The sequence below is a fragment of the Chlamydotis macqueenii genome, chromosome 2, assembly GCF_036417535.1.
Source record: "Chlamydotis macqueenii isolate bChlMac1 chromosome 2, bChlMac1.mat, whole genome shotgun sequence".
In the NCBI taxonomy this organism is placed as follows: domain Eukaryota; kingdom Metazoa; phylum Chordata; class Aves; order Otidiformes; family Otididae; genus Chlamydotis; species Chlamydotis macqueenii.
Window position 1 is genome coordinate 112,777,816 of NC_141557.1, and position 24,139 is coordinate 112,801,954.

General features: G+C 42.0%; 1 protein-coding gene across 1 annotated transcript in view; it reads left to right on the forward strand.

The window, feature by feature from the left end:
* COLEC12 (collectin subfamily member 12) overlaps positions 1–18,869 on the forward strand; it is a 102,350-nt gene extending 83,481 nt beyond the window's left edge. Inside the window, exons 4-10 of the mRNA XM_086740694.1 lie at positions 3,787–3,885; positions 6,411–7,457; positions 8,872–9,360; positions 9,805–9,941; positions 10,735–10,844; positions 12,561–12,706; positions 13,972–18,869. Coding sequence (XP_086596820.1) covers positions 3,787–3,885; positions 6,411–7,457; positions 8,872–9,360; positions 9,805–9,941; positions 10,735–10,844; positions 12,561–12,706; positions 13,972–13,991 — 2,048 coding nt within the window. The 3' untranslated portion in view covers positions 13,992–18,869. The remainder of the gene's footprint in view (positions 1–3,786; positions 3,886–6,410; positions 7,458–8,871; positions 9,361–9,804; positions 9,942–10,734; positions 10,845–12,560; positions 12,707–13,971) is intronic.
* Positions 18,870–24,139: the final 5,270 nt, after the last annotated feature.

The window sequence follows — 24,139 nt, forward strand, 5'->3', positions numbered from 1 at the left end:
GCATCAAGAGGAGCGTGGCCAGCAGGTCGAGGGAGATGATTCTCCCCCTCTACTCTGCCCTGGTGAGACCCCACCTGGAGTACTGTGTCCAGTTCTGGAGCCCCCAGCACAAGAAGGACATGGACCAGTTGGAGAAGGTCCAGAGGAGGGCCACAAAGATGATAAAAGGGCTGGAGCACCTCTCTTATGAGGACAGGCTGAAAGAGTTGGGGCTGTTCAGCCTGCAGAAGAGGAGGCTCCGGGGAGACCTGATAGCAGTCTTCCAGTACCTCAAGGGGGCCTACAAGAAAGATGGGGATAGGCTGTTTAGTAGGGCCTGTTGCGATAGGACGAGAGGTAATGGTTTTAAAATAGAGGGGGGTAGATTTAGATTAGAAATTAGGAAAAATTTTTTTACGATGCGAGTTATAGAACACTGGAACAGGTTGCCCAGAGAGGTGGTGGAGGCCCCATCTCTGGAAACGTTCAAGGCCAGGCTGGATGAGGCTCTGAGCAACCTGATCTAGTCAGGGATGTCCCTGCTCCTTGCAGGGGGGTTGGACTAGATGACCTTTGAAGGTCCCTTCCAACCCTAACCATTCTATGATTCTATGATCCATATGACCTCTATTGACAGCAAGAGCAACAAAACCTACTTTGGCCACGGCTCTCTACTCATTCTCCCCAGAGTTCATCCTTTCCACTTGCAGGGCAGTAGCAAGAAAGTAAATAAGTTACAACTTGCTTGGGGAAGGAGTTTGGGCAGGAGATCAAGTCCCCCAGGCCCATTATTTTTTTGACTGTGAAGGCTAAGAGCGAGCCTGCCCCTGTACAAAGCAAATACATGCATTGGTTTGTCTATGGGATGACAAAATTCAGCTTAGCCTGCATCACTGGGAATCCTTGAGCTAATCCTGCAGTTCACGTTTGCAGAGGTGTCTCCTGTTTCTGCTGCCGAAGCTGGGTGGTTTGAATGTGGGTCTGGCCTCTCTCCTCTACACTTCACATGACAGGGCTGACTTGCCTGCTGAGAGGAAAGAGAATTAAAATAAAGGAAATGGTTTGACTGACATAGCTAATTCTGCAATTCACATCAGTTAATCTGGGTACGTCATCACCAGTTTAGCGTCGAATAGGCAGAAATCAATATGTTGTGTATTTGAAAGCAGCCTTCTCCTTCCAGCCTCTCTAAACCAGCATCTTCCAGCTAAGTGTCGTGTCAGCCCTCCCGATCGAGGGCTGCTGTCTGGCATCCAGTTACACACTAGAATTAAAAGCTATTACTTTCTGTAGGAGACAAGCTGCTGGGGACTGAAAGACATTTTACCAGTGCTCATTAGCGATCTTTCAGACACAGTCCAGGCACGGTCTTCCCCACATATCATGTGGGGTCAATTGTCAATAATATTAGTAAGGCTTCTGATTAAAGTCCTGCTTCAACAAATTTTGGGGATGTTATATGCAAAGGATGTTCATAGGCTACTGACCAGCTTCAGTCGTTTTAGTGTGGAGTGTGGTTTTTTTTATTGTCAGCAATGAAAATACCATACGCTATTGTATTTTCAGTTCCATCCAATCTCATCTAACTTCCAGTACAGGCTACTATATATCAACAGGATTTTTACTATTTTCATTTGCTTTGGTATCTTCAGGGGAATATTTTAACTCAAGTTTCCAGTGCTAGATTTCATTCAACCATGAAAACATTCTTGTTGTTACAGGACAGCATAAAATCTCAGTTTTACAAACTTCGGATCTGAAGTACAAACTGTCATTCATTTGAACAACAAAAGGAAGGAACTGCATTTTCCTTTCATTATTGATAGTATATATTCATTTGCCAACAGGTGAATATTACACTAAATCTGAATTAACAAGACCTATAGGTGATATGACATTGCTAGGCAAGGCAAAGGTTTAGCAGAAACACTTGGAGTAGGCCTGCTTTTTAAGTCCAGATGCTTTCATGAGGTCTTGTCTAAGTGCCCAGAGTGAGCCATGCCCTTCACAGTAACTCTCCATAAACAACCACCACAAACTGGACAAGGAGCTGCCCAGAGGTAGCCAGGAGGAGAAGACAAGTATGGTCCCCACGCTCACTGCATGTGATGGATGGGTATGTACATGCATCAGTGGAGTCTGAGACGTAACTGAAGGACCTTTGCTGATCTGGGCCTCAGCCTGGAAGTCAGCTGGGCAGAACAAACAGAGAATCAACTCTGGCTTCATTTAGGAAAATAGTATACAGCTTTTTGACAAGTAACTTCTAATGGGCAGAAGAACCAGTGAAATATTAGTGCTATACTGGGGGGGGAAATGCTTTTGAAAGCAGAAGGTATTGAGAAGTGATCCCCCTGAAAAGCAAAGACATTATTATTGTAGCCTGGATCTGGCGTTGAGGAAGTCCTGTGCTATCATCCCAAATACAGAAAGCCACACTCTGACTTAACTTTGCACACTCAGTAGTCTCTGTTTTACTGTCTTGTTAGCAGTATAAAAAGGAGCAGCCAAAGGGTGTCTGTCTCTGAAAACCTTGAGACTTTGTTGTAACTACTCACCTCAGTGCAGTTGCACTAGAGATAATTTTGGTCCACTCTTTCTCCGGTTGGTTTTGGGGAAGCAATGAAAGCCTGCTGTCTAACCATGCTACCCAGAGTCAGAAAAACAAGGGCAAAAGTTAATAAAGAAGGAGCACTTGGTGGACTACACTTTAAAGGTCTAGGATTCTGGTGGTTGCTCATGAGCAACAAAAGATCCCCTAAATTTCCACTTCTAGAAAAAAATCAAATCTTTACATAACTTCTATGAGGTTATTTCTTAGCTGCAGATTATCGCGCAGTGTTAGCAGTACCTCCTTCCCCACATGACTTTACAGAATTGGTTTCACTGTCTCACAATATGGGAAACACCTTATTTCTTCTGTTTGAAAGGGGAGGCTGGCACAATAACTTGTGTAGCCTCTCCAGGGTTGGTTCAGATCCATTCTGCTCCCAGTGTAGCAAAAGATCTAAATAATCTTGTGATGAGAATAAATTTCTGCTCCTGGTTGTGGCTTGAATGTAAATGTATATTAGACAAGATTTGGCATGGAAGCTGAAGGTTACCTCTAAACCTTGCATGCATTTCACATTTTTGTCACTGGAAGCCACCACAGGCTCTTTATTTGTTGCTCTGCTTTTTTTCCATTTCCATATCAATTCTATCAAATAATCAGATTATCTCAGTGACAAGAAAATTACTCAGACATTACAAAATAAAGAGCACATCAGCCATTGCATCTTCAAACTGCTATCTCAGACCAAAGTTTGCTAGCCAAGGGGCAATTTTTAATGATAAAACAGCACAGGAAAGAAAAAAAAAGTTCTTTTTTAGGAGAAATGGCTGAGAGCAAAATAAAAGGAAGTCGTCTCTTGTATGATTGAGCCTTTAGCAATCGGTCTGCCTTTGCCACACAGCACTGTGCTTGGAGCATGGAAATACTGTTAAAAGAAAAGGACTTGGTTTATGAGGAAAACCCACAAAGAGGGATTTCCTCATTGAGGAATGAGATTGCTCATGAGCAAAGAAATGTTTGAGAACTGTTGGCAGACTGAAGAACTGGAAGAATGCTGGGTCCCACCAGCAGATAGGAGCTCATCCTTCCAGCATTTCACAGAGCAACAGTAGAGTGTAGTGGCAAGCAAGGCAATGTTAAGGTGGTTTCTTTTTTTTTTTTATGCTAGTGGTGGTTTTTTTTGTTTGTTTACTAGACTTTTTTCATAATTTCACTTTTCTTCTTTCCATAACATACTGTTCTCTTTCCCCTAGTTGTAGAAAAAATGGACAATGTGACAGGTGGCCTGGAAACATCACACAGAAGATATACAGAAAAGCTCACAGAGGTGGAGAGTGATCTGAAGAAATTAGGTAATCCATGCATGAGCAAAGCCCCTTTTTATGGCTTTGGGGTGTTCTGGCAGATAGCGGCAGGAAATTTGTCTGAAAAATCTCTGGCTATGACAAGATACAGCGCTTCTATTCCAATTTTTCAAGTACTTGGGAAAGCACTTAGAAATAGTTAAGATCAGCGCTCCTTAGGACAACATTTTAAGCATACTTCAATATTTACAGTTCCCACTGAAGTCACTCTGAAATCATTTATACGAAAATAAACAGACACTTAAAGGTTGTCCTCAGGAGAGAGTCTTCTCAGAGGCAGAGATGTAAAACGTAGCAGAAGCTGTTGCAGAGCCCAAGGTACTCTACATAAAATGAAAATCTGTCACCCAGTTATCTTGACACTGTTTTAGCAATTAAGATTCAAAACTGAAGGTCATTTTAAGGGGCGCACAAATAATCAGCTGTTCAAAACTCTTATGGCTGAGGCAAGTTGATTGCTTCCATAAAATGTTTCTTAATCATCTCAGGGAATACAGGACACAAGGTTGTTGCGAGTTCAGGTCTCCCGAGTGCTATTGCAGTTCTCAATTTTCAGGAACATGGAAAAAGACCATGAATAAAGATGCTACTCACTAAGTGTACATTTCTACTTTTCTTCCTTGTCTAGAAAGGAAGCAGAGCAGTTTATTATCAGTTTATATATATGTAGGCTTATAGTTTTTATACTTTTTAATATAAATATTAATATACACATACATGCATATGCTTCTTGAAATAAATTTTGTTTAGCTTCATAAACCATATATTGAGATGTGTATTTCTAGGAAAAATTACTTGCTTGCAGCTTGATCATAAATTTTTACACCTTTTTCCCCTCAAAAAATAGCTGGATTCTGAAATATTTGCACACTGCATTTCGTTCAGTTCAAAGACAGGAGGTAATTCAGTGGCATGTACTTCTACTGATACATATACAGAAGTAAATGTTACATCTTAAAGCACATGCAACTTTTTGGGTTATTATATTATGCTGACTAAATTTTTAAATTAACTTGGAGCACCTTTGATTCATTCACACCCACACATTTTTGCATGGTGCTGGACAGACGGCCAGTGAGATGCTCAGAACCATCAGTTCCTATTTAAGTGAACTTGCCATAGAGGAAGTTAAAAAAATCATGAGGCAATGTGGGTGGGAGGCATAAAGGTAAGAGAACTGCTGTAGAGCCAGAAGAATAACAGCATGTGGTGAATGAAAGACAGGCCTTCAGAGATTAGCTGTATGTGGACCTGGCAGTTGTCAGAGCTGCATGTGGAACACAATATAACTTGAGCTATAACTGAGAGGTAAACATAGAGTCAGAGATTAGAGGATCCTGGAGTGAGACAAGTGGCAGAGAGAGGAACTTGTGTTTGGGAAGATGTCCATCCACAAAAGACTCCCTAAACACTTTAGACTGAAGTCTCACAAGCCACCATTTGATGTTTGCCATCGTGACTCATTCAGACACCCCAGAAGAAAGCTCCATACACTGCTGTGCTGACTGTACTTTATGAAAACCATACCACTCTTTCTCAGAGTCATCTGACATGATGGACTTCAGACTGTATAATTCATATATGTAGCTACACTTAGATGAGGACAAAAATATATGGACTATGTGTAGGAGAGGGAAGTGATTGAGGTCAAGAAAGGGAATCTTCCCTGAAAGTGAGTGTTGACTCCTTATTTCCCTTGGTTTCTATGGCCTGGCTGATGAGCTGTGCAGCCTCAAAATCTTAATCATACTCAGGCAAGCTCCCAGAAGTACGCTGTAAGGCAGTGTGAGCAAGAGCAGAGATGTTCCTCTAAGATTAAAGGGTTTGCCTTCCTGAAACTCAGAACATGAGGAAACAATAACGGCAAAATACATGTCATTAAAAGCAATAGTAGCATGTTAGAGAGAAAAAGAGAAATACATCATATCCTGTCATATCTGGAGTAGCCTGCTGGCAAAGCTTTTGTCTCTACTCCAGATTGCTTTAAAATAGGCATTAGAACTTTTTTAAAACTAAATCCAAGATTTTTAAAAATGAAATTATATGTACTAAATCACAATGAAGATATTCCACTTGCCAGGAAAAGGAAGAAGAAAATATGAACAGCTGAAATTTACCTCTGAGCTTTAAGCAATAGCCAGTTGTAACTTCAAAACATAAACTTACTTTAATATTTTTAACTCTGCTTACCATTCAGTTTTCATTGACAATACAAGCACTGCTTGACTGTGTATATTCATCAGTTTCTAATGGTTGTTTTTCTTGTATACAACAACAGAATCACCACTTTGTCCTCCTCAGCAAGACACAAGGTCTTCATTTCTTTGATTTTTTTTCTCTGTCTAGTGGCAGAACTTTCCTTAGTGGTTTCTCTTTTTTGGAATAGATAGCATAGCAGTTCTATCAACAGAATATTTTGACAACCTGACTGTACTTAAAATAGACTGTGCTTTTTTATACTGTGTTTTAAAAAACTCATCCTAAAGCTTTTCCATTTTTTTCCTGCACAACAGATGACCAAGCTGGACAAAAAGCTATGAATACTAACACTGAACTGTCTAGCTTCAGATCTGACATTCTGGCTCTTCGGCAGCAGCTTCATGACATTGCAGAGAAAACTACCAGAAACAAAGATACGCTAGAGAAGCTGCAAGAGTCTGGAAATGTATTAGATGATAGACAGAGCCAAATGAGAAGTGCCTTAGATAGTAACTCTTTCATGATCATCAGTGTCAATAAGACTCTTCAGGCATATACTGGCTATATCAACAATCTTCAACAAGACACGAGTACTATTCAAACAAACTTGCAAAACCAAGTGCATTCTCATAATGTGGTCATCATGAACCTGAACAACTTAAACCTGACACAAATACAGCAAAGAAATCTTATCACTGTCCTGCAGAAGTCAATGGAAGATACAAGCTTGGCTATTCTGAGAATCAAGAATGACTTTCAAAATCTGCAGCAGGTTGTCCTTCAGGCCCGGAAGGACACTGACTGGCTTAAGGAGAAAGTACAAAATTTACAGACTTTGGCCGCCAACAATTCAGCGTTGGCAAAAGCTAACAATGATACGCTTGAAGACATGAACAATCAGCTCAGCTCCTTCAGTGGGCAAATGGAGAATATCACCACAATTGCCCAAGCCAATGAACAAAATCTAAAGGATCTCCAGGAACAGCATAAAGAATATGAAAACAGAACTTCTACCAAATTCAACCAGCTAGAAGAGAGGTTCCAGGTCTTTGAAACCGATATAGTCAATATCATTAGCAACATCAGCTACACTGCGCATCATCTACGGACACTGACCAGCAATCTCAATGAGGTCAGGACAACTTGTACAGACACCTTAAGTAAACATTCAGATGAGCTAATTTTTATGAACAGCACACTAGCCAATATTCGTTTAGACTCTGCATCTCTCAGGATGCAACAGGATTTGATGAGGTCGAGGTTAGATGTTGAAGTTGCGAATTTGTCAGTAATCATGGAAGAAATGAAGCTGGTAGATTCCAAACACGGCCAGCTCATCAAGAACTTCACTATCTTACAAGGTATGCAACTTCTCTAATAATGCCCATAATGGTCTATGCTGAATTCCTGCTTGCATTGCTTCTTTAGTTCTGTGGAAGTTAGTTAGTGCATGCTGGTACAGAGTTTTCCATTATCTAATCCTAAACTTTGGAAATGTAAATGTCGCTTGAATATGCCTTACTGATTTTCCTGTGCCTTCTCTACATACCTAGAGTGGGGATGTTATGAAAGAAGGTTCTGACTTAGCAAAATTTTCTTCTGAGTGACTGACTGACTGGATCTGCTTTTGATTTAGTTTCTAAAATAAGCTAGTGAAGGTGTGGGACCTCAAGAAACCAATCCCTGCTAAGGAGGAAATGGCTAAAAAATATACGTTGGACTATTCCCAGAAAGGTCCACCCTTACTGAAAAACAAGTTGCTATTTCACTTTAAGCCAGTTGTTAGTCTGCCAGAAAACATCCTACTTTGCTTAGTTTTTAATCCTGGGATATTTTATATTCTCCAGAAATAAATAGCATCAAGTTTAGGAGATTTCTCCCAGCCAAGTATTATCCCAAATGAAAAGAACGCTCGTATTTCCAACCTGATGTGAACCAGTCAGGCCTAAAACTCTAATCACAAATATAAATGCATTGCTCCAAATAAACTAAGGCTGAATTAGAGCCAAGGTTACACGTCAGTAACCTTAACCTTTCTCATTTCAACAAGGCCTAAATGACTCCAGTTTAGGAATTTATCTCTGGAGGACTTTAAATTATGTAGATTGGCAGTGGGGGGTGGTAAAGGCATTTGCTCATCCATGATCACGATCCAAAATTATTTTCTCGTTTATGGCTATCACAATATTACCATTTCCTATCTTCAGTATTGTTCTCTTTCCTGTTAGAATCAGCCATTTAGCAACTAGTACTTCTGGTCTTTCCCACAGTTGGCCTATTGCTTGCTATCCATTGTTTTGTCTCTTTTTGACAACCTGTTATTGACAGGGTCATTGCAGGAGAAAGAGTCCTGTACTCTAAGAGCAGAGAGATGGGACTAGAAGGAAAAGGGAGCTCAGCAGAGGGAGGGAACGGGAGCATCAGCATGCAGATCTGCATGCATCAACATCAAGGAGTGTGTCTTGCAGGGACCTGTGCCTCGGCTGGTCATCTAGGTCACGGTCCAGTCATTGTCCAGTTCACAGGGCAAGGTGCATCAGATTATTTTCTTCTGTATCCTGTGTTCCATAGAGGCTGAGGAAAGAGCAATGTTATACAGTGCCTGAGAAGCAGATGTACTTTTACAAGCACTGCTTGAAGCAGTTGTTAGCCCAGTTTTCACAGGGCTGAATATCCAGTGTTGCTGGTCTGAGATATATTGAACAAGGACCCGACCTGGGCTTTTTGTTTTGTTTTCTGTCTGTATCCCCACTTTGGATGCTTACATTGTTTCAGGTCCTCCTGGTCCAAGGGGACCTAAAGGTGACAGAGGCCCTCAAGGTCCTCTTGGCCCTTCTGGCCTAAAAGGACAAAAAGGAGAGAAAGGAGAGCCCGGACCACCAGGACCTGCAGGTGAGAAGGGCCCACCTGGCCCAACTGGGCCACCAGGAGAAAAAGGAGGGAAAGGTTCAAGAGGATCACCTGGCTCCAAAGGTCAGAGAGGTTCTCCTGGCAAGACGGGTCTGCCTGGACCAAGCGGAGACCCAGGACCACCGGGTCCACAAGGCAAAGATGGTCCACCTGGGCCACAAGGCCCACCAGGATTTCAAGGTCTACAAGGAACTGTGGGAGAGCCAGGGGTACCAGGACCTCGAGGACTACCTGGACTACCTGGAGTCCCTGGAATGCCTGGTCCGAAGGGCCCACCTGGCCCACCAGGGCCTCCAGGTCCAGGGATGCCAATGGCACTACAAAGTGAACCTACATCAGCACCTGAGGCTAATGGTAAGCTATCAACACACTACATGCATCTTTTACTGAGATACAAATATATCTAGCAGAGGGTGCTCACCACTTTGTTAGTGATTCAAATAACCTCTGCTCCCTTAGACTAAACATCATGGATTTATCACAGAGAGCCCTGTTAAGTGAAGCTATACCTGCTGTTCTTCCTTCTGATGACCTGAAACAGAATTAAGTTAATGTTTACAGCTAAAGAAAAGGCATTAGTATTATGAGTAATAAATAATCCCCTTGACCACACAGTTCACTCTTGATTTCTCAGAGTCAGGATCCTAGTAAGTAAATCCTTGCAAGTATTTTAGATAGCAGCATGCTGTAGATGGGTATGGGATCCTCCACTTGTTACTGGCCCGATGCACAAAGTTGCCACTGATTTGTTGATTTATCAGTAACTGGTTTAACACAAAAAAAAAATTCACATGACAGGTTGTTCTCCTCATTGGAAGAACTATACAGAAAAGTGCTACTACTTCTCAATTGAAAGAGAAATTTTTGAAGAGGCAAAGTTATTCTGTGAAGAGAAGGCATCACGCTTGGTTATCATAAACAACAAAGAGGAGCAGGTAATTACCTTCTCTTTCTGTTTTTCAAGGAGAGAGTTTGAATTTATTTCACAGGTGGAAGCCACAAGGCAAGTGGGAAGCTGAGAGCATCATGAATTCATGCAGTGAAGTAGACACAGTTAGACACAGTGATTGACTCCAGCTAGCATTTTGTCTACCCTCTGCCTGCTCAGCACCTTCTCCATGTGCAGAGGGGTAGGGTGAGCAGAGCTGGTGCTGACCCTGAAGGTGGTGGGCACAGAGCAGCCAGAAAGGCTGGTGAGAATTGTAGGAATTTGAACCTTTAAAGATGGGAGTCCCTTATGCCTTGCATATTATCCAAAATGCATTTTTTTCCAGTGGTGAATAGAATTTAATTTCAAATTGTCTGATTTAATACATGCAGCCTAAGACTACTGTGACGTAAAAATATTTTTAATGTAATTATAAATCGAGCTATACTTTTACTAGTGTTCAACATAATTATTTGATGGCTACATAGCAGAGGGGACATCAAGATACAACTGCTTACTCTTTGGGTTTTTTTACATTTGTATCTATAAAACATTGTCTGTGACTTTATGTTGATCTAATTTTCATGTCTAGCTCTCTCTGCCTCACATGCAAACACTTCAATGCATTCTAGTGTGGGCAAGGGGTTGTAAGGCCAACTCCTGAAGCATATCTTCAGCTTAGAAAAATTTCTCTGGCCCTTCCTATTCTGATAACAAAGATGCTCATGGAACCACAGTAGCTTATTGGCTCCAAAGATGGTTGTGTTTGTGTGTTACGGACTAACATCTTTCTTCCACAGCAATGGATAAAAAGGCAGATTTTTGGAAAAGGCAGCTTCTGGATTGGACTAACAGATTCAGAAAAGGAAAATGAATGGAGATGGCTGGATGGATCCTTACCAGTTTACACGTATGTAAATAAAAAACAATGGTGTTTATTTTCTGCAGGCACTACCACTTCTCCTGACACTCCTAAAAGCAGCATCTAGAAATTATCCAGTGGACCCAGAGGGTTGTAGGTACCAATGAAATAATTCACTACTGAGGATGCTGTTGAACTGCTTTTTCCTCTCTCCCTTCCCCATCTACATGGCTTGCTTTCCTTGCCAGGAAGAAAACTGAATGTTGAATGAAAGAATCACATAGCTACACAGCACAGTGTTTCTTGCCAAAACATTTGCTCCTGACTTTTATTACAAAGTTGAGATGGAAAGCACAGACAGTTTTGCTGTCTTGGTTTGACTTTTCCTTATTTGCATTACAACTGGCTATAAATAGAGTACTTGTTCTGATAAAAAATGGCCAGCCTTTAGATAAAGCCCAAATCCAAGTGGAAAGCATTAAACATAAGGAAAATGCATGAAACGAGGGTGTCCTAAGCTTTGGCCAGCTGAAAACTGAACTGGCAGCTCACCAGGAATCCTAGGGCTACACCTAATTTGTCCTAAATGGAACAGATTGCAACCACCCAAATTTTTAATACTGAGGAGTGGACTAAAGAGTTTATAGAGCTGAGCATGCTGTGCTACAGAAAAACAGGCTCCAGTCAGTCAGATATTACGAAATGATTAGCTGTGATCTCATTGGGGTTCATTTTGATGAGAAACATGGAAAAAGTCAGATGTATTTCAACTGAGCCGTAATATTTTTCCCTTTTTCTCCCTCCCTGTTTTCATCTTTCTTTCTCTTTACGGCAGCACTGTGACTGATTCCCACTTCAGCCGCTGCTTTCAATCGGTTTCCACTACATAGTGGTTTTACGTGCCCTATCGTAACCTCACAGCTGTCAGTTACTGATTTTGAAAGTATTTCATTACTTCTGGAAAGCTGTGTGTCCTCTCAGGTGGCTGGTCAGACGCTCCATGTCAGGCAGGCTTGTTTTTTAGCTGAGCAGGGACTGTATCAGCCAGTAATCACAAGCTCCCTTCAACAACCTGTTTCCTCAGGAAAATGGAGCTTTTAAGTCCCGAAGTTGGAAGCGTTTCTCACTTCTTAGACAAAAACAGGATGAGAAAACACTTGCTGCAAGCCTTTTACACACATTAAGTTTCACCATCAAAGCTAGTGATCTCAAAAGATACGTGTATATATGTTTTGTACATTCCTTATAAGTCCAAAAATTCACTTCCCATCCAAATATGGGTCCATAAAACAGGCAAATCTTTGCTGTGCCTCCCGAGAGGCCCGCCTCGGCGCAGTCAGAGGGCTGAGCGCCTTTGCAGTGAGCGACGGCAGGGTGCCACCATCCTGGGTAGCGCTGGTGGGCCTGCCGGCTCCCCTTAGTCCCATCTGCTGTCAGGAACGCAGTGCACAGGCTTTGCAGGCTTGGAGCAGTGCACATGGAGCATGGAGCACTCCCACTGTATGTCTATGTACATTCAGAAACTAAAATAAAGTTCATCAGTCTAATTTTAGGACTCTGAGTTTTGGCAGCCCAAGGCTGAATAGATTCCCTTCTCTGTAATACATCTGTTTTCCATTTGCAGCAAGAGTCATGTATTGTTTGTTTCAACATGTATTTCCCGTTCAGAACAGATCTCATGATGTTTTTATTAATTTCTTGTGGTGAAAAACTGTCATGTGTGCTGCGTTGTGCAATCATATCTCTTGCTTTTTTGGTTGAAAGAAACTGGAAAACCGGGCAACCTGATAACTGGAGCCATGGGCACGGGCCAGGGGAAGACTGTGCCGGGTTAATCTATGCTGGGCTCTGGAATGACTTCTACTGTGAAGATGTTAACAATTTCATTTGTGAAAAAGACATGGACAAAGGTAAGCAAGGCGCTTGGTTTGATTACTTTACCCTACCCCTAAGAGGCCAAATTCAAGTAAAATTTCCACAGCTAGAGGGGAGCAGATCCAGGCATGAGGTTAGATGCTATGGCCATGCCTCGTTGAGGAAGAGGGGCAATCACACTTGGAGCACTTCTACTCAGATCCAGCCCAATGTGGGCTTTTCAAATAGTCTGCAGGATGCAGATGCTGGATTTACTGCAATAAATCTTGTGCTCTTGTGATCTTTCATCACAAGAAAAGAGCAGTCTTCAAGCTGGTTGTAGGCATAGCATGCTCTGCATCTTGACCATCTCCTGTAGACTTCAGATGCGTCTAAAATTTCAAGCAGGATTTGGGACATGTGCTCCAGACCTTGGCCACACTGGAAGCTAGTTTTAGAGGCTCAACGGCCACACAGTGAGGAAAGCTGGCCTCAGGATGGCTCAGGGACCAGCCTTTGAAAACCAGGACTCTGTTTTGAGAGGTTTTGCAACAGGAGGCACTTGATGACTGCTAAGGAAGTCTTAAAATTCCCACTGCTGCCAAGAGATGTCCCATAGGGCTGAGAAGCTGGGTCCACAGGCCAAAAGCAACTCCTCTGTTGCAGTTGGTGTGGAGGACTCTGAAACTTGGCCAATGTGGCCAAGCAGTCACCCAAGTGATTGCTATGGGGCATCTCTTTCTGGATATACAGGGATTTCTGGAATGACAGAGGGCAGCTGGTTCACATGGCTGCTTAGAACCTAGCACTGTCTTCACAGAGCTAGGTGGTATTTCTGTTCATGGTGGGGCTCTGCCCAAAACATTATCTCTTCCATACAACCTGTTTAAACATTGCTTTGCCAAGGGTGCCTGGCTGCTCCAGTCGCAAACACGTAGGCTGAATTTCAGTGAAAGCAGATGGAAATGTTAGCTAGAGCCAAAATTACATCCCATCCACAAAAAATGCCCCCCTAGAACAAAACAAAGTGCTGAATAAGCTTTGTGTGTGTATAATTCTGTTTGGGTGTCCCGAGTAAAGGATTGTGTATAAGCAACAATGTAATTTGCCCTCGTTTTCCTACATACATTTGTTATTTTTTGAAAACTTCATGGTTTACAAATATTTAATCCTCCAGGACTTGGAGGATCTGAATATGAGTCCACTTAAATTCTTAACATACCTTGATCTCTGTAAGTTTTCTTTTTGGAAATGCGTTTAATCTTCACAGGCTTTTTACATTTTTTTCCTCCTTTTTTTTGTTTTTTCTCTCATACTGTAGGGCAAATATTTGGAGTGTAATAGGCTGTGACTTTACAGATACCTACATATTATGGAAATTTACTTAAAGAAGAAGAAAATACTGGGAGAGAGCAACACTGTCTACCAAAATTGAAAAAAACAAAAGCAAGCACTGAAAACTGGTTTAAGTGCATAAAGGAATTCAGCAGCAACTCTTCTCCAGCATCCTGCAATTATTCGAGGCCTTTAAACCCACAGCATCAGGAAATACCATTGGACTAACTCTGTAACAGATTTTCTTCCCAATCAGTAACCATATACATAAGCAACTTTTGTCTTCTGAGAAAAGACATTCTGTCAATCTGAGTAAGACTGTTGGTCACTCATATAGAAAAACATATAAAGCAACTGTGTAAACAGTATGTTTCATTTGCTAAAATCCCAAATGTAGGAAAATTATACAGATACACGAATATATAGATTTTATATAAATATATATATATAGTCCAACTCTTATCAATAATATGGAATATACTTTTAAGAGCTTTTAAAACTTTGTATTTTTGTACAAAATATTTGCTTTTTAAAATTGTTCTCTTTTTTACTGACTTTTTTTTACAAATATAGTGCACAGGGGCCAAAGAAAACAATAAAGGTACTAATAATTCATTAAGGTTTGCTGTCAGGCCTAGCTCAGCTATAGAGAAATATTTTTCCAGTTAGAAATATTTGTACTTCCCCAGATGATTTGTTCTGGTTAAATAACTTTTAAAGCAGATTTTAGATAGTGTTTTCCTTATGATATGCAGTCTAGTCTGCGTGTGTAACAATTAAGTTGACTAAGGACTAGATACTCATTGTAGCTCTGATCACAGCCAGTGTTCCACCGGGGTACTATGCAAAGACCAGGTTAATAAAATTTTTTCCTTCCTCCCTTCCTGTCTACCTGCCTGCTTTCTTTCCTGCCTGCCTTCCTACCTTCCTTCTTTCCAGCCTGCCTGCCGTCCTGCCTTCCTCATGAGAAATGCCACAGAAGTAAATCTCCAAATTTTTAGAACTATTTTCAAATGTTTTCATTCCTTCTCCCTTCTCGTGAGGAATTCTACTCCAGTAGGTGCTACCCACGTTGCAAGTCAAGTCCAGATGAAGGATTTTATGAAAACAGAAACGAATTTGCTGCACACACTGAAATATGTTTCTTTTTAAGACAGATTTCAGAAAAAGAAAAACATGCCATACTCAGACTCAGGAAAGTCTAATCAATTTGCAGGTCTCCAGCGTGCTTCGTAAATCAATCTCTCTGTTTTCTTGGACCAGTACTTCTCTCCCAAACAAACTAGAAAATAAAATATGCTGCAAACCGGAAAGCAGTGTGGCTAATAAGATGATATCATCACCCAGCCAGTTTCCTCCACGGTCCCAAGAGCCATTGTCTAGGCAGCAGTGCGACTTATCAGGAATTTTAAAAAATTAGCAAGCAGTTAAAGTTCATTAGCAGAAATCCTGGTTTTGGTTCCCAGTTTTTACACTCTTTGCATGGCCACACGCTATATACCATGAAGGATATGTTTTGGCTCCTTGGGAAGGAGAGCTGTTTTTCCGTTGCCTCCTGACCTGCCATTTACCTTGGCTGAATGCAGATAAGTTTGTTGAAATACTCCAGCTCTGTTGGAAAGAGAGAAGATTTTGTAATTCACATTTTCAAATATTGCTCCTAAGAGCAACCAGTTAAAAACCACTGCTTTCCTACATCCCACACTCCCTCCATTGTTCGTTTGGGGAGGGTGGCTTTTAATTTTAACTATCATTTTCTTAAAGAAAATAAACAAAACGTTACATTTGGGAATCTGTCCTGGCGTCCATGTTAGACATAAGACAGGAACAACATGAAAATTGCTTATGTTTAATTAAAATCGAAAGGTTTGCATATTACCACTGTAGAAACCATGTGCCACCATCTTGGAGGCAGGGCTTTTCCTCAGCCAGTCTGGATTTCCTGAAACTTTTCTTCTGGCTTTTTCATCAACTTGTGAACACAACATGATTCTGCCATACGCCTTGTCATGCTGTACCTAGGAGTTGTGTGTAGATACACGCTGTAGTGTTTCCCTATATATTTACAGAGTGTCTGTGAAGATAACTTTCAAGTGCTATTTTTGGATAACGAGGTACAAAGCCATTACTTTGCACCCCCAGATAGCCTCACAAACCCTGGTGAGTGGAGCTTTGCAGAGCTACACCATCAGAAGCACAGCTACCTTTGGTTTGAATGTTGGCTTATTTAGGTGAAATAAGCTCATTCTGAGGATCTGCCATATTAAATGAAGTTCTTGCTTTTTACTGATGTGATAGACTTCTGTCCACAAAAGAAATTCATGAGGAACCCCTGTTGACCCAGCTGTACTGTTTCCTTGCCCTGACTTCATCCTTCTCTTCCTTCAGCACTAGCTGGATAATGGTACATATGGAGATGAGATGATCCAAGAGTCATCTAGCGTCCTCCACTCCCTCTAAAGAGGTTTTCTGTGCAGTGGTGATCAGCAGCTATAGATTGCACTTATGCCTGCGTAAGGTCACAAAAATGGCTGTTTATCAGCGACAGCTGCTTAGCTCATTGAAAAGCAGCACAGCAGCTATGCTAAACTACGGGCAGTTGGGTGGCTTTAGCATGGAGACAACCATTGAACTAGGACAGTTTAAAGATGCAACATGTTTATGAATTCAATACTCATTTCAAAGTGAATTTCAATGCTGAATTCTAATTATCTATAGTTATGCTCTAATCAAGCATCTTTAACTGCGAAATGAAAAATGCCTGGGCTCAAGCTCTCTGTTCACACGTCTGAAGCAAAGAGAGTAGCTGTCAGGCAAAACTGGCTGGAGAGGGATGCTGCAGTTGCGTGCCTTGCTTGTTCAGTTATCCTTAAAATCTGGCCTGAGCAGCCAGGCGGGCTGAGAGAGACCATCCTTCTGACCCAGTATTCCTGCAGGAGGGAAACAGAGGTGTCAAATGGCGACGCAGACTGAGATCTCTGGGATGATCGGGAGAGTGTTAAGACAGCTCAGGAACCTGTTGGAGAAAGGGGAGATTGGCAGGGATGCAAGAAGGACACCAGAAAAGGCCAAGAAATTGTCATGAAAGTCAAAGCTGCCATATAGGGTCTGGAAAACATCCCTGTTAAATCTGCTTTCTGTATAGTTTGAGCGATAATGTAGGTTGTATGGAAAGTTTTAAGTGATAGGGAACTATTTTGTCCCAGCTCAAGTTTTGGCTTTCCTTCGTATGCACAAATACTGTAACTTGACATACTGAGTACACATTTTCATCATCCTTTTTCTTGTTTTACATCAAACTAAATGCAAGTTCGTATACCCTGGCAAGCACTGGGACTATTGCAGGAAGGGGAGGGGAAGGCAGGGAGGGTGCAGTCATTACGATTTATATCCACTGCTGGGTTTCTCAATGTCATTTCTGACTTCTTACATTAATTTATTTGGAAACACCTTCAGCTGATTAGAGCATATAAATCTCAAACTCTTATCCCCTTTAATGTCTACAAATAATGCCTGCAAATGTTCCAATAAAGGAGGCACTAAGCGGAGACATGGAAATGAATGTTTACTCTGTGTGTGCTTGTGTAACTGAGAGATGTGGAGATCAGAAAGATGTGGAGCCAGAAGCACTCGTAGGTACTAAAAATCAAACTGATTAAAATTATTTTCATTAAAGCCTTTCTTCTCACTTACACCATCCTAGTTCTAAGCATGACTGTGGCTATTGTATCCCTTAATTGTCGTTTTAGTGTCTTGTTCTTGCAGCACCTAGGTGCTAGAAACTTGGTTTTAAAGGTCTGAGCTGAGCAAGACCTTTAAGAAGGTCACAAGAAGCAAGAATTCCCTCTCGCGGTTCACTGCCCTTGCAGAAGCACGCATAGCACCTCAGATGGGCCCCCAAGTGAAGGACTTCTTGAGTAGAGCAGGAGCAGTCCCTAGATTAGCCACTATTGCGTCTAGCTTGAATCGGCTGTTTACAATGGCTAATCTAATCTTGGGATTTCTCTCTCTCTCAAATGGCTGACCTCCTCTCTTAATTTTCTGTTCCTGGCAAGTAGTTCCCTTTTTTTTAGCAAGTAGCATGATCAGTGCTCTCTAATTACTGGCAAGATGAGGAGCTGGTCGGAGGGCAGCTGCTGGCTGTTAGAGGAAGTTGCTCCGCAGCGAGTAGGGGAAAAGCGGCCAAGTCGATTCACATGTGAGATAACACCACCACTTTTCCCCAGTGCAGCTTTCTTGGTTAAAAGCACAGCAGCTCACACAGACGTAGCATCCAAAGGGAACAAAATGTCTCCGGCTTCCACACTTGCCTTGCTTTTCTCCCCCTCACTTCTGCAGGTGTCTCTGTGCACCCTGGAGATGTTTGCTCCTCCGTGAATGCCCAGCTGCCCCCGGCGCGGGCTCTGCGCTGCTGTGTGCGGGTTTTGGGGGCTCACACCGGTGAGGGACCAGCAGCGGGACAGCTGCTTGTGCCTGGCACTCCTTCCCACTGGGACACCCTGCTCCTCCCAGGGCCCAGGCAGGAGGAGGAGGCAGCTGTAGGGCTCCCGGTGCTTCCTCACACACTCTCAGAGGTAGTTTGGGTACCTATAGATGGGAAAGCACAGTGCCTTACGGACAAAATCCTTGCTACCCAGAAAACAGGTCTTCCTAAAACCAGAGCCTATTTGTTCATTCACCATCTCCACCTCAATTTTTCCATGCTGTTTAATAAAAAGAAAAAAAATAAAAAAAACCTTGGCTAAAAAAAAATTTTGAAAGTTCTCATGTGTTTTCTTTCTTAGGGTGGAATATGTTTGTTTTTTTCTTTCCATCTGGCTCAGAGATGAAAAAAAACATTCTTTGATTGTTTTTTCAAAATAAACTCAGTGTAATGCTCCAAAATTTGTGTTGAGATTTTTTTTTTTAATATCAGAACAATAAAAGCAAATCACTAGGCAAACAATGCTCTTTGTAGAAAAGATCTTGCATGCCATGAGGATTTTCTTACCAAAAGGGCTTCCCAGAGGTATGTAAGTATTGCCAGCCCCCTTTTGTGACTCGAGGAAAAGTTAGATTTTCAAGAATACAATTCATTTTCATGTCTCAGTTTTAGGGATTTTGTTTTCAGATATTGGGGAGGTGATTTTTAGCGGTGATTTTTTTTTCCAATGAAACCAACATTGGCATAGAGCAAATTACTTTTCATACACCTCGGTGAAAGGAATGGACTTTTCAACACTGAGGTAAAGAGAATGGTGTCTCTCCCACACCACCGTGCATATGGGAGGGGCTGCTTCTGCTGCTGTTTTGGAGAGCAGAGCTCAGAGTGATCACAGCAGAGTAACATCAGCCCAGTGGAGAGCAATGTGGGTAAGAGCTAACAAATGACACGAAATTATCAAGAGACTCCTTGATCAGAGGGAAGAAGGTTAAAGGACTGCTGAGGTTATTGACTCCTCTGCAGCCCAGCTTCAATAAATCTTTCAAAATACGTACCAAGTTTTACTTTTAAAATAATTAGGGGTTTCTTTGCCCTTTTAATCATTTTGGAAGCTCTTAAAAAACTTTATTAGGAATTTTCTTTTAATAACCAGAGTGAATGCAATGATGTCCCTTTTAGACACATTTGTTCTCATTCCAGTGTCGTCCTTTAGCTTAACTAGCATCTCTCCTGGGACCGCCAAGCAACTGCAGCGGTCAGCATGGAGCCATTCATCTTCAGACGCAGTAAGGGACGGTTGAGAACAAACACATCCCTCTGACCAGCCAGGGAGTCCTGACGACAGGGCCTGGCTCTGGTCCCGCCACCGTCCAGCTCCACAAGGGATTATCTGAGGACACTCCGGGCTTCTTGCTGAATGGCGGAAGTTTCCATATTCTGTTCTTGTTAGTACTGCTAGAGGACAGGGAGCAACAAAATGGGTATAGAGGATGGTTTCCTGCTGAATTAGAGTAGGTTATAAGTGCTTGGCTTTTTATAAGGTTGTCACATTTTATAAAGCATTTGAAAAATGAGTCTGTAGGTCTGAGCTTAAGCACACTTATTCTGGTTTTACACCAGAGCAGAATCTAAGTGCAGGTCAGACTTAGGCCCTTGATCTTCAAGAGATTAAAATCTCTGATTCAGAGATTAGCATGTAACTTCTACTTTTTCTGATCTTTCTGTCCTGCCAAGGCACAAATCTGCGGCTCAGGCATCAATGCGGTTCCAGGCTCTGAGAATTGCTTCCAAACTCCCCGCATTCGCAGTTATGCTCCTGCCAGCCTTGCCAGAGGTCCTGCTGGTGGAAGCTGCGAGTCTGAAATGTGACTTTGGAAGAAGTTTGTTCGGGAATCCCTCTCATTCAGAGCTCTGGACATATTGCAAAGATGACATTTCCTTAATTCCAGCTCTATTACCCACACTCATATAAAACAGATGAGGAATTATTTTTCTGAATGGTAACAACATATTTTTGTCCACTTTTTTTTTTTAATATAAAAATAAAAGCCTGGAGGTGGAAATCAGACAAAATATCTCTTGGCATTACAGTATCTCATGGTAGTAAGCAAATAATGTTCCTGGATTAATGCCTGTGAGAACAGCATGAACCAATATTTGGAGAGCAGACAGCTCAGTGCTATCTGCTTGCAGAACCAAACTAAATGGCAGGTATAGCCTTGTCATTGGTCCATCTTCTGATGGACAGGGGCAACCCTGCACGCCTACAGTGAGTGTTTCAAAGAAACTGTAGGAGACAAGAGAAAAATCACGTAAAGAGAGAAGAGTTGAAGACAGAAGGGGAACAGAGAAAAAGAGGAAGGGATAGATAGGGAAGAGAAAACAAACAGATGGAGAATGATTAAGGAGGAAAATGAACCCTGATGTTCTCATTGTGGTTTCTAGTAAGATCAACCACAGAGGAGCTCTCTTCTCAGAAACAATGGAAGAGGGCACTGTCGTGGTTCTCGTAATTCCCATTGTCGGTTGTGAAAAGAACACATCCTTGCCTTGCGAGACAAGCATGTCATTCAGCTGGTGCCTGAAGTCATCTACTACTTTCCCAGAACAAACAAAAATTCCTGGTGGCTCCATGTGTCTAGGGAGCTGGTTTGGGGCTTTTGTTTTGGTGGTTTGTTGTTTTTTTCCTACATGTCCTTTTCCTCCTACACAAGTTTTGAAACACAGAATATTTTCTGGCTTTCCAGCTGTATTAGAAGTACAGAGCTGAACTGTGGAAGAGATTAAAGTAAGAAAGAACATACAGCAGGTCTCCAAGCAACAAAACAATGTGTGCAGTGGGAAATAGGTCCACAACAGTATTTGGACTCGTAACTCCTATTTCTGTGCTCTCATTATTTTCCGTAAACTCTCCTTGGTACTTGCATTTGAACAGGTGCACTTTATGAACAGTCAAACATGCATCTTTAATAATAGTAATAAACAGGCACAGAAATGTACAGATGTTGAAAAACAGGAATTATTGAAACAAAAAGGAGGTAGTTTGGTTTTAAAAAACAGGTAGACAATTGTTGGATTTGAGCAGGGAGAGGTCAAATAGCCAAATGCTTTTCTTGGGTAGAGGTTTTAAAGATGGTATTTTTCAATAAGCAACCACCAGCTTTCCCCAATTTTTAACTTTAAGAGGCAAAATCTGGAGCCTCCAGGGGATTCTCAACAGTCATCAGGTAGTGATGTAAAGCAAAAAGGTGATTTCAAAGTCAGATCAGATCTCCACATCAGTTTTATCCATATTAGCCATGTTAGCAATGGGAAGGTGGTTGAAAGTCTGGGTCAGGGCTCTTCACTAGCTGAAATGAACTCTCTCCTTCTGTGTGTTTTGCAATGTTACATGAGGAAGAAAGCATTTTAAACATAAGTTCCCCTCAAGTATCACTAGGAGCACTTTATTTATTCAGCAGACATCACCACGAGGTCTCCCAGTCTGCATCCATCTCCTGGCATTTTACATATGAGAAAAGACTAAAAATAAAATAAACCAAGAAAAAATACAGGCAGAACAGCTGTTGTTCTATCCAGACAAAACTCCGAATGAAAGCCATTACGATGGAGCAGACACTGCAATTGAAAATCCATTTACATTTTCAAGTCTGATTCCAACTGTAAATCTTCGGTTATATATATGACAGATTAAAAGACTCTGGCCGCACTACACTTCTCCCTGGCAAGAGAAAAGTCATCTGCACAGTGTCACTCGTGGTTGCTTCAACTCTGTAGGTACACATTTTTAAATGATACAGTGGTATATTTTTTTCATTTCCCTTCCCTTCTTTTCCACATGCAGCAAAATCACGTGCACAGCGTTTTCCCCAACTCTGTGGTAGCTGGCACTCTGGCTAAGGAGACTGATGTGTGTTTTGATTTGCTCTTCTCCCTCAATTTGAGGGGCTACTGCGCTATTTCCTTTGTAATCACACTAGCCAGGGTAAAAGCTGTGTACGAATATATGGCTGTGAAACAAGGCAAAAAAGCCAAGAATACTGCCCTCTTTCCAAGCACAGAGAGAGAATGAAAAAGAGTGTACACCATGTAACAGGCTACGCAAACTCATCTGGAGCTGGCTCCCACAGCGCTCTGGCCACACTTTGGGCCTCACGGTCCTCATGCCATGGGTAAGAGATGAGGGATGACAGTCTTTCCACGTAGGGAGCCACGAACAAGCTTCTCAGAGCCCAAGCAAGCCTTGTTTTGACAGTTTAACCGCCAGCTGAAAAGTGCATGGCTCTTGCACCACAGCTATTGGGGGGGAGCTCCCCCACCACAGCTGACACGGCAGCCAGAGGTGTTTCCATGCCCAGAGACCCCAGAAAATGCTGGGTCAGCTATTTTCCAAGGCACATGCAGCAGCTTGCAAGGTTCAGCCCTAATTTTTGAACATATTAAAAGGAAGGTGAAGAAACCAGGTGAAAGATCTGAAGTTCTGCTGAAAAAAAAAACCAAAACATCCTAGAACAGGTTAATTCTTTGATCATTAGCCAAAATATGTGACAAGTAGAACTTAAGGAAAATATAGTATTTGTTGTTATTTATTGTGGGCATGATCAGGGCTGTACAGGCACCAGAAAGGAGCACACAGCATGTGCTTTTCCTCCATGTGAGATGACACATCCGAGGGGTCACAAAGTGTAATACCTGTGGGAGGGCAGAATCAGACCCATTGCTTCTGGTCAAAAGAGATCGCTGCCTGAGAAAACAAACCCAGAGAGCAAAGGATTTATTCAGGCACTTACTCATAGGTGCTTAGTACTCAGGGACATCTTCTCTCACTGCCAAGGGTACAGTCTCAGGCGTTGTCTTATATGCCACCCTGGTGTGAACACCTTAGCTACCCCACAGCATCTGGTACGTGTGGTTAGGTGACATCAGAGAGTGCTCTGCAAACACACCGCTAACGCCACGCAGCACCGCAGACAACCTTGGCCTGGTTTAGTTTGGTTCATACAATAATAAGAGTACCATGGCATAAATAGATTACATTCTAGAGCAGGAAGAGGGTGCACTTGAAACAATATTAATTAAAGCATCAGCTAAAGGATATTCAAGTTGGCTTCTAATCCTGCAATTAATATAGCAGGCCAAATTATGTCATTTACATGCCAACGAGAAAGAGAAGAAAAAAACCTTAAATACAGAAGAGCGTTGTGATGAGTGTAACACTTAACTTCAGCTCTTGAATTTAATGGAGAAGCCATTGCTTTTACATTTACATTTACTTTTACATTGCTTTTAGTAGCACTCATACTGTGTTTGTGAGTGACTCTGAGTGTCACCAGGCAAGCGGTACAGGAAAAATGACAGTAGTAAAATGGGCTCCAGACTTTTAAAAGGTGCTATGAGGTGAGGAGGGAAAGCTCCTTTCTTCCTTTGAGGAAGAAGAAAAAAGTGGGGATTTAGAATTATATTAATTTCACTAGCAAATTGAGACACTGGGTTACCCTTGTCACTAGAGGGATGTATGTGGAAGGAAAGGCACCCAGACTTACACCCGACAAACCAACTCCTAGGCCATCATTTCTTGATGAACCAACCTAACAGCGAGAACTGGGCTTCCTGACCAGGCAAGAGTCACACTCAAAAAGCTAAAGGCACTGTGGTATTTAAGGGCATCATTAGGGCTAATTCAGACTGAGCTAGCTGAAGGCAGTATGGCGGCTCGGAGGTTTACATTGCA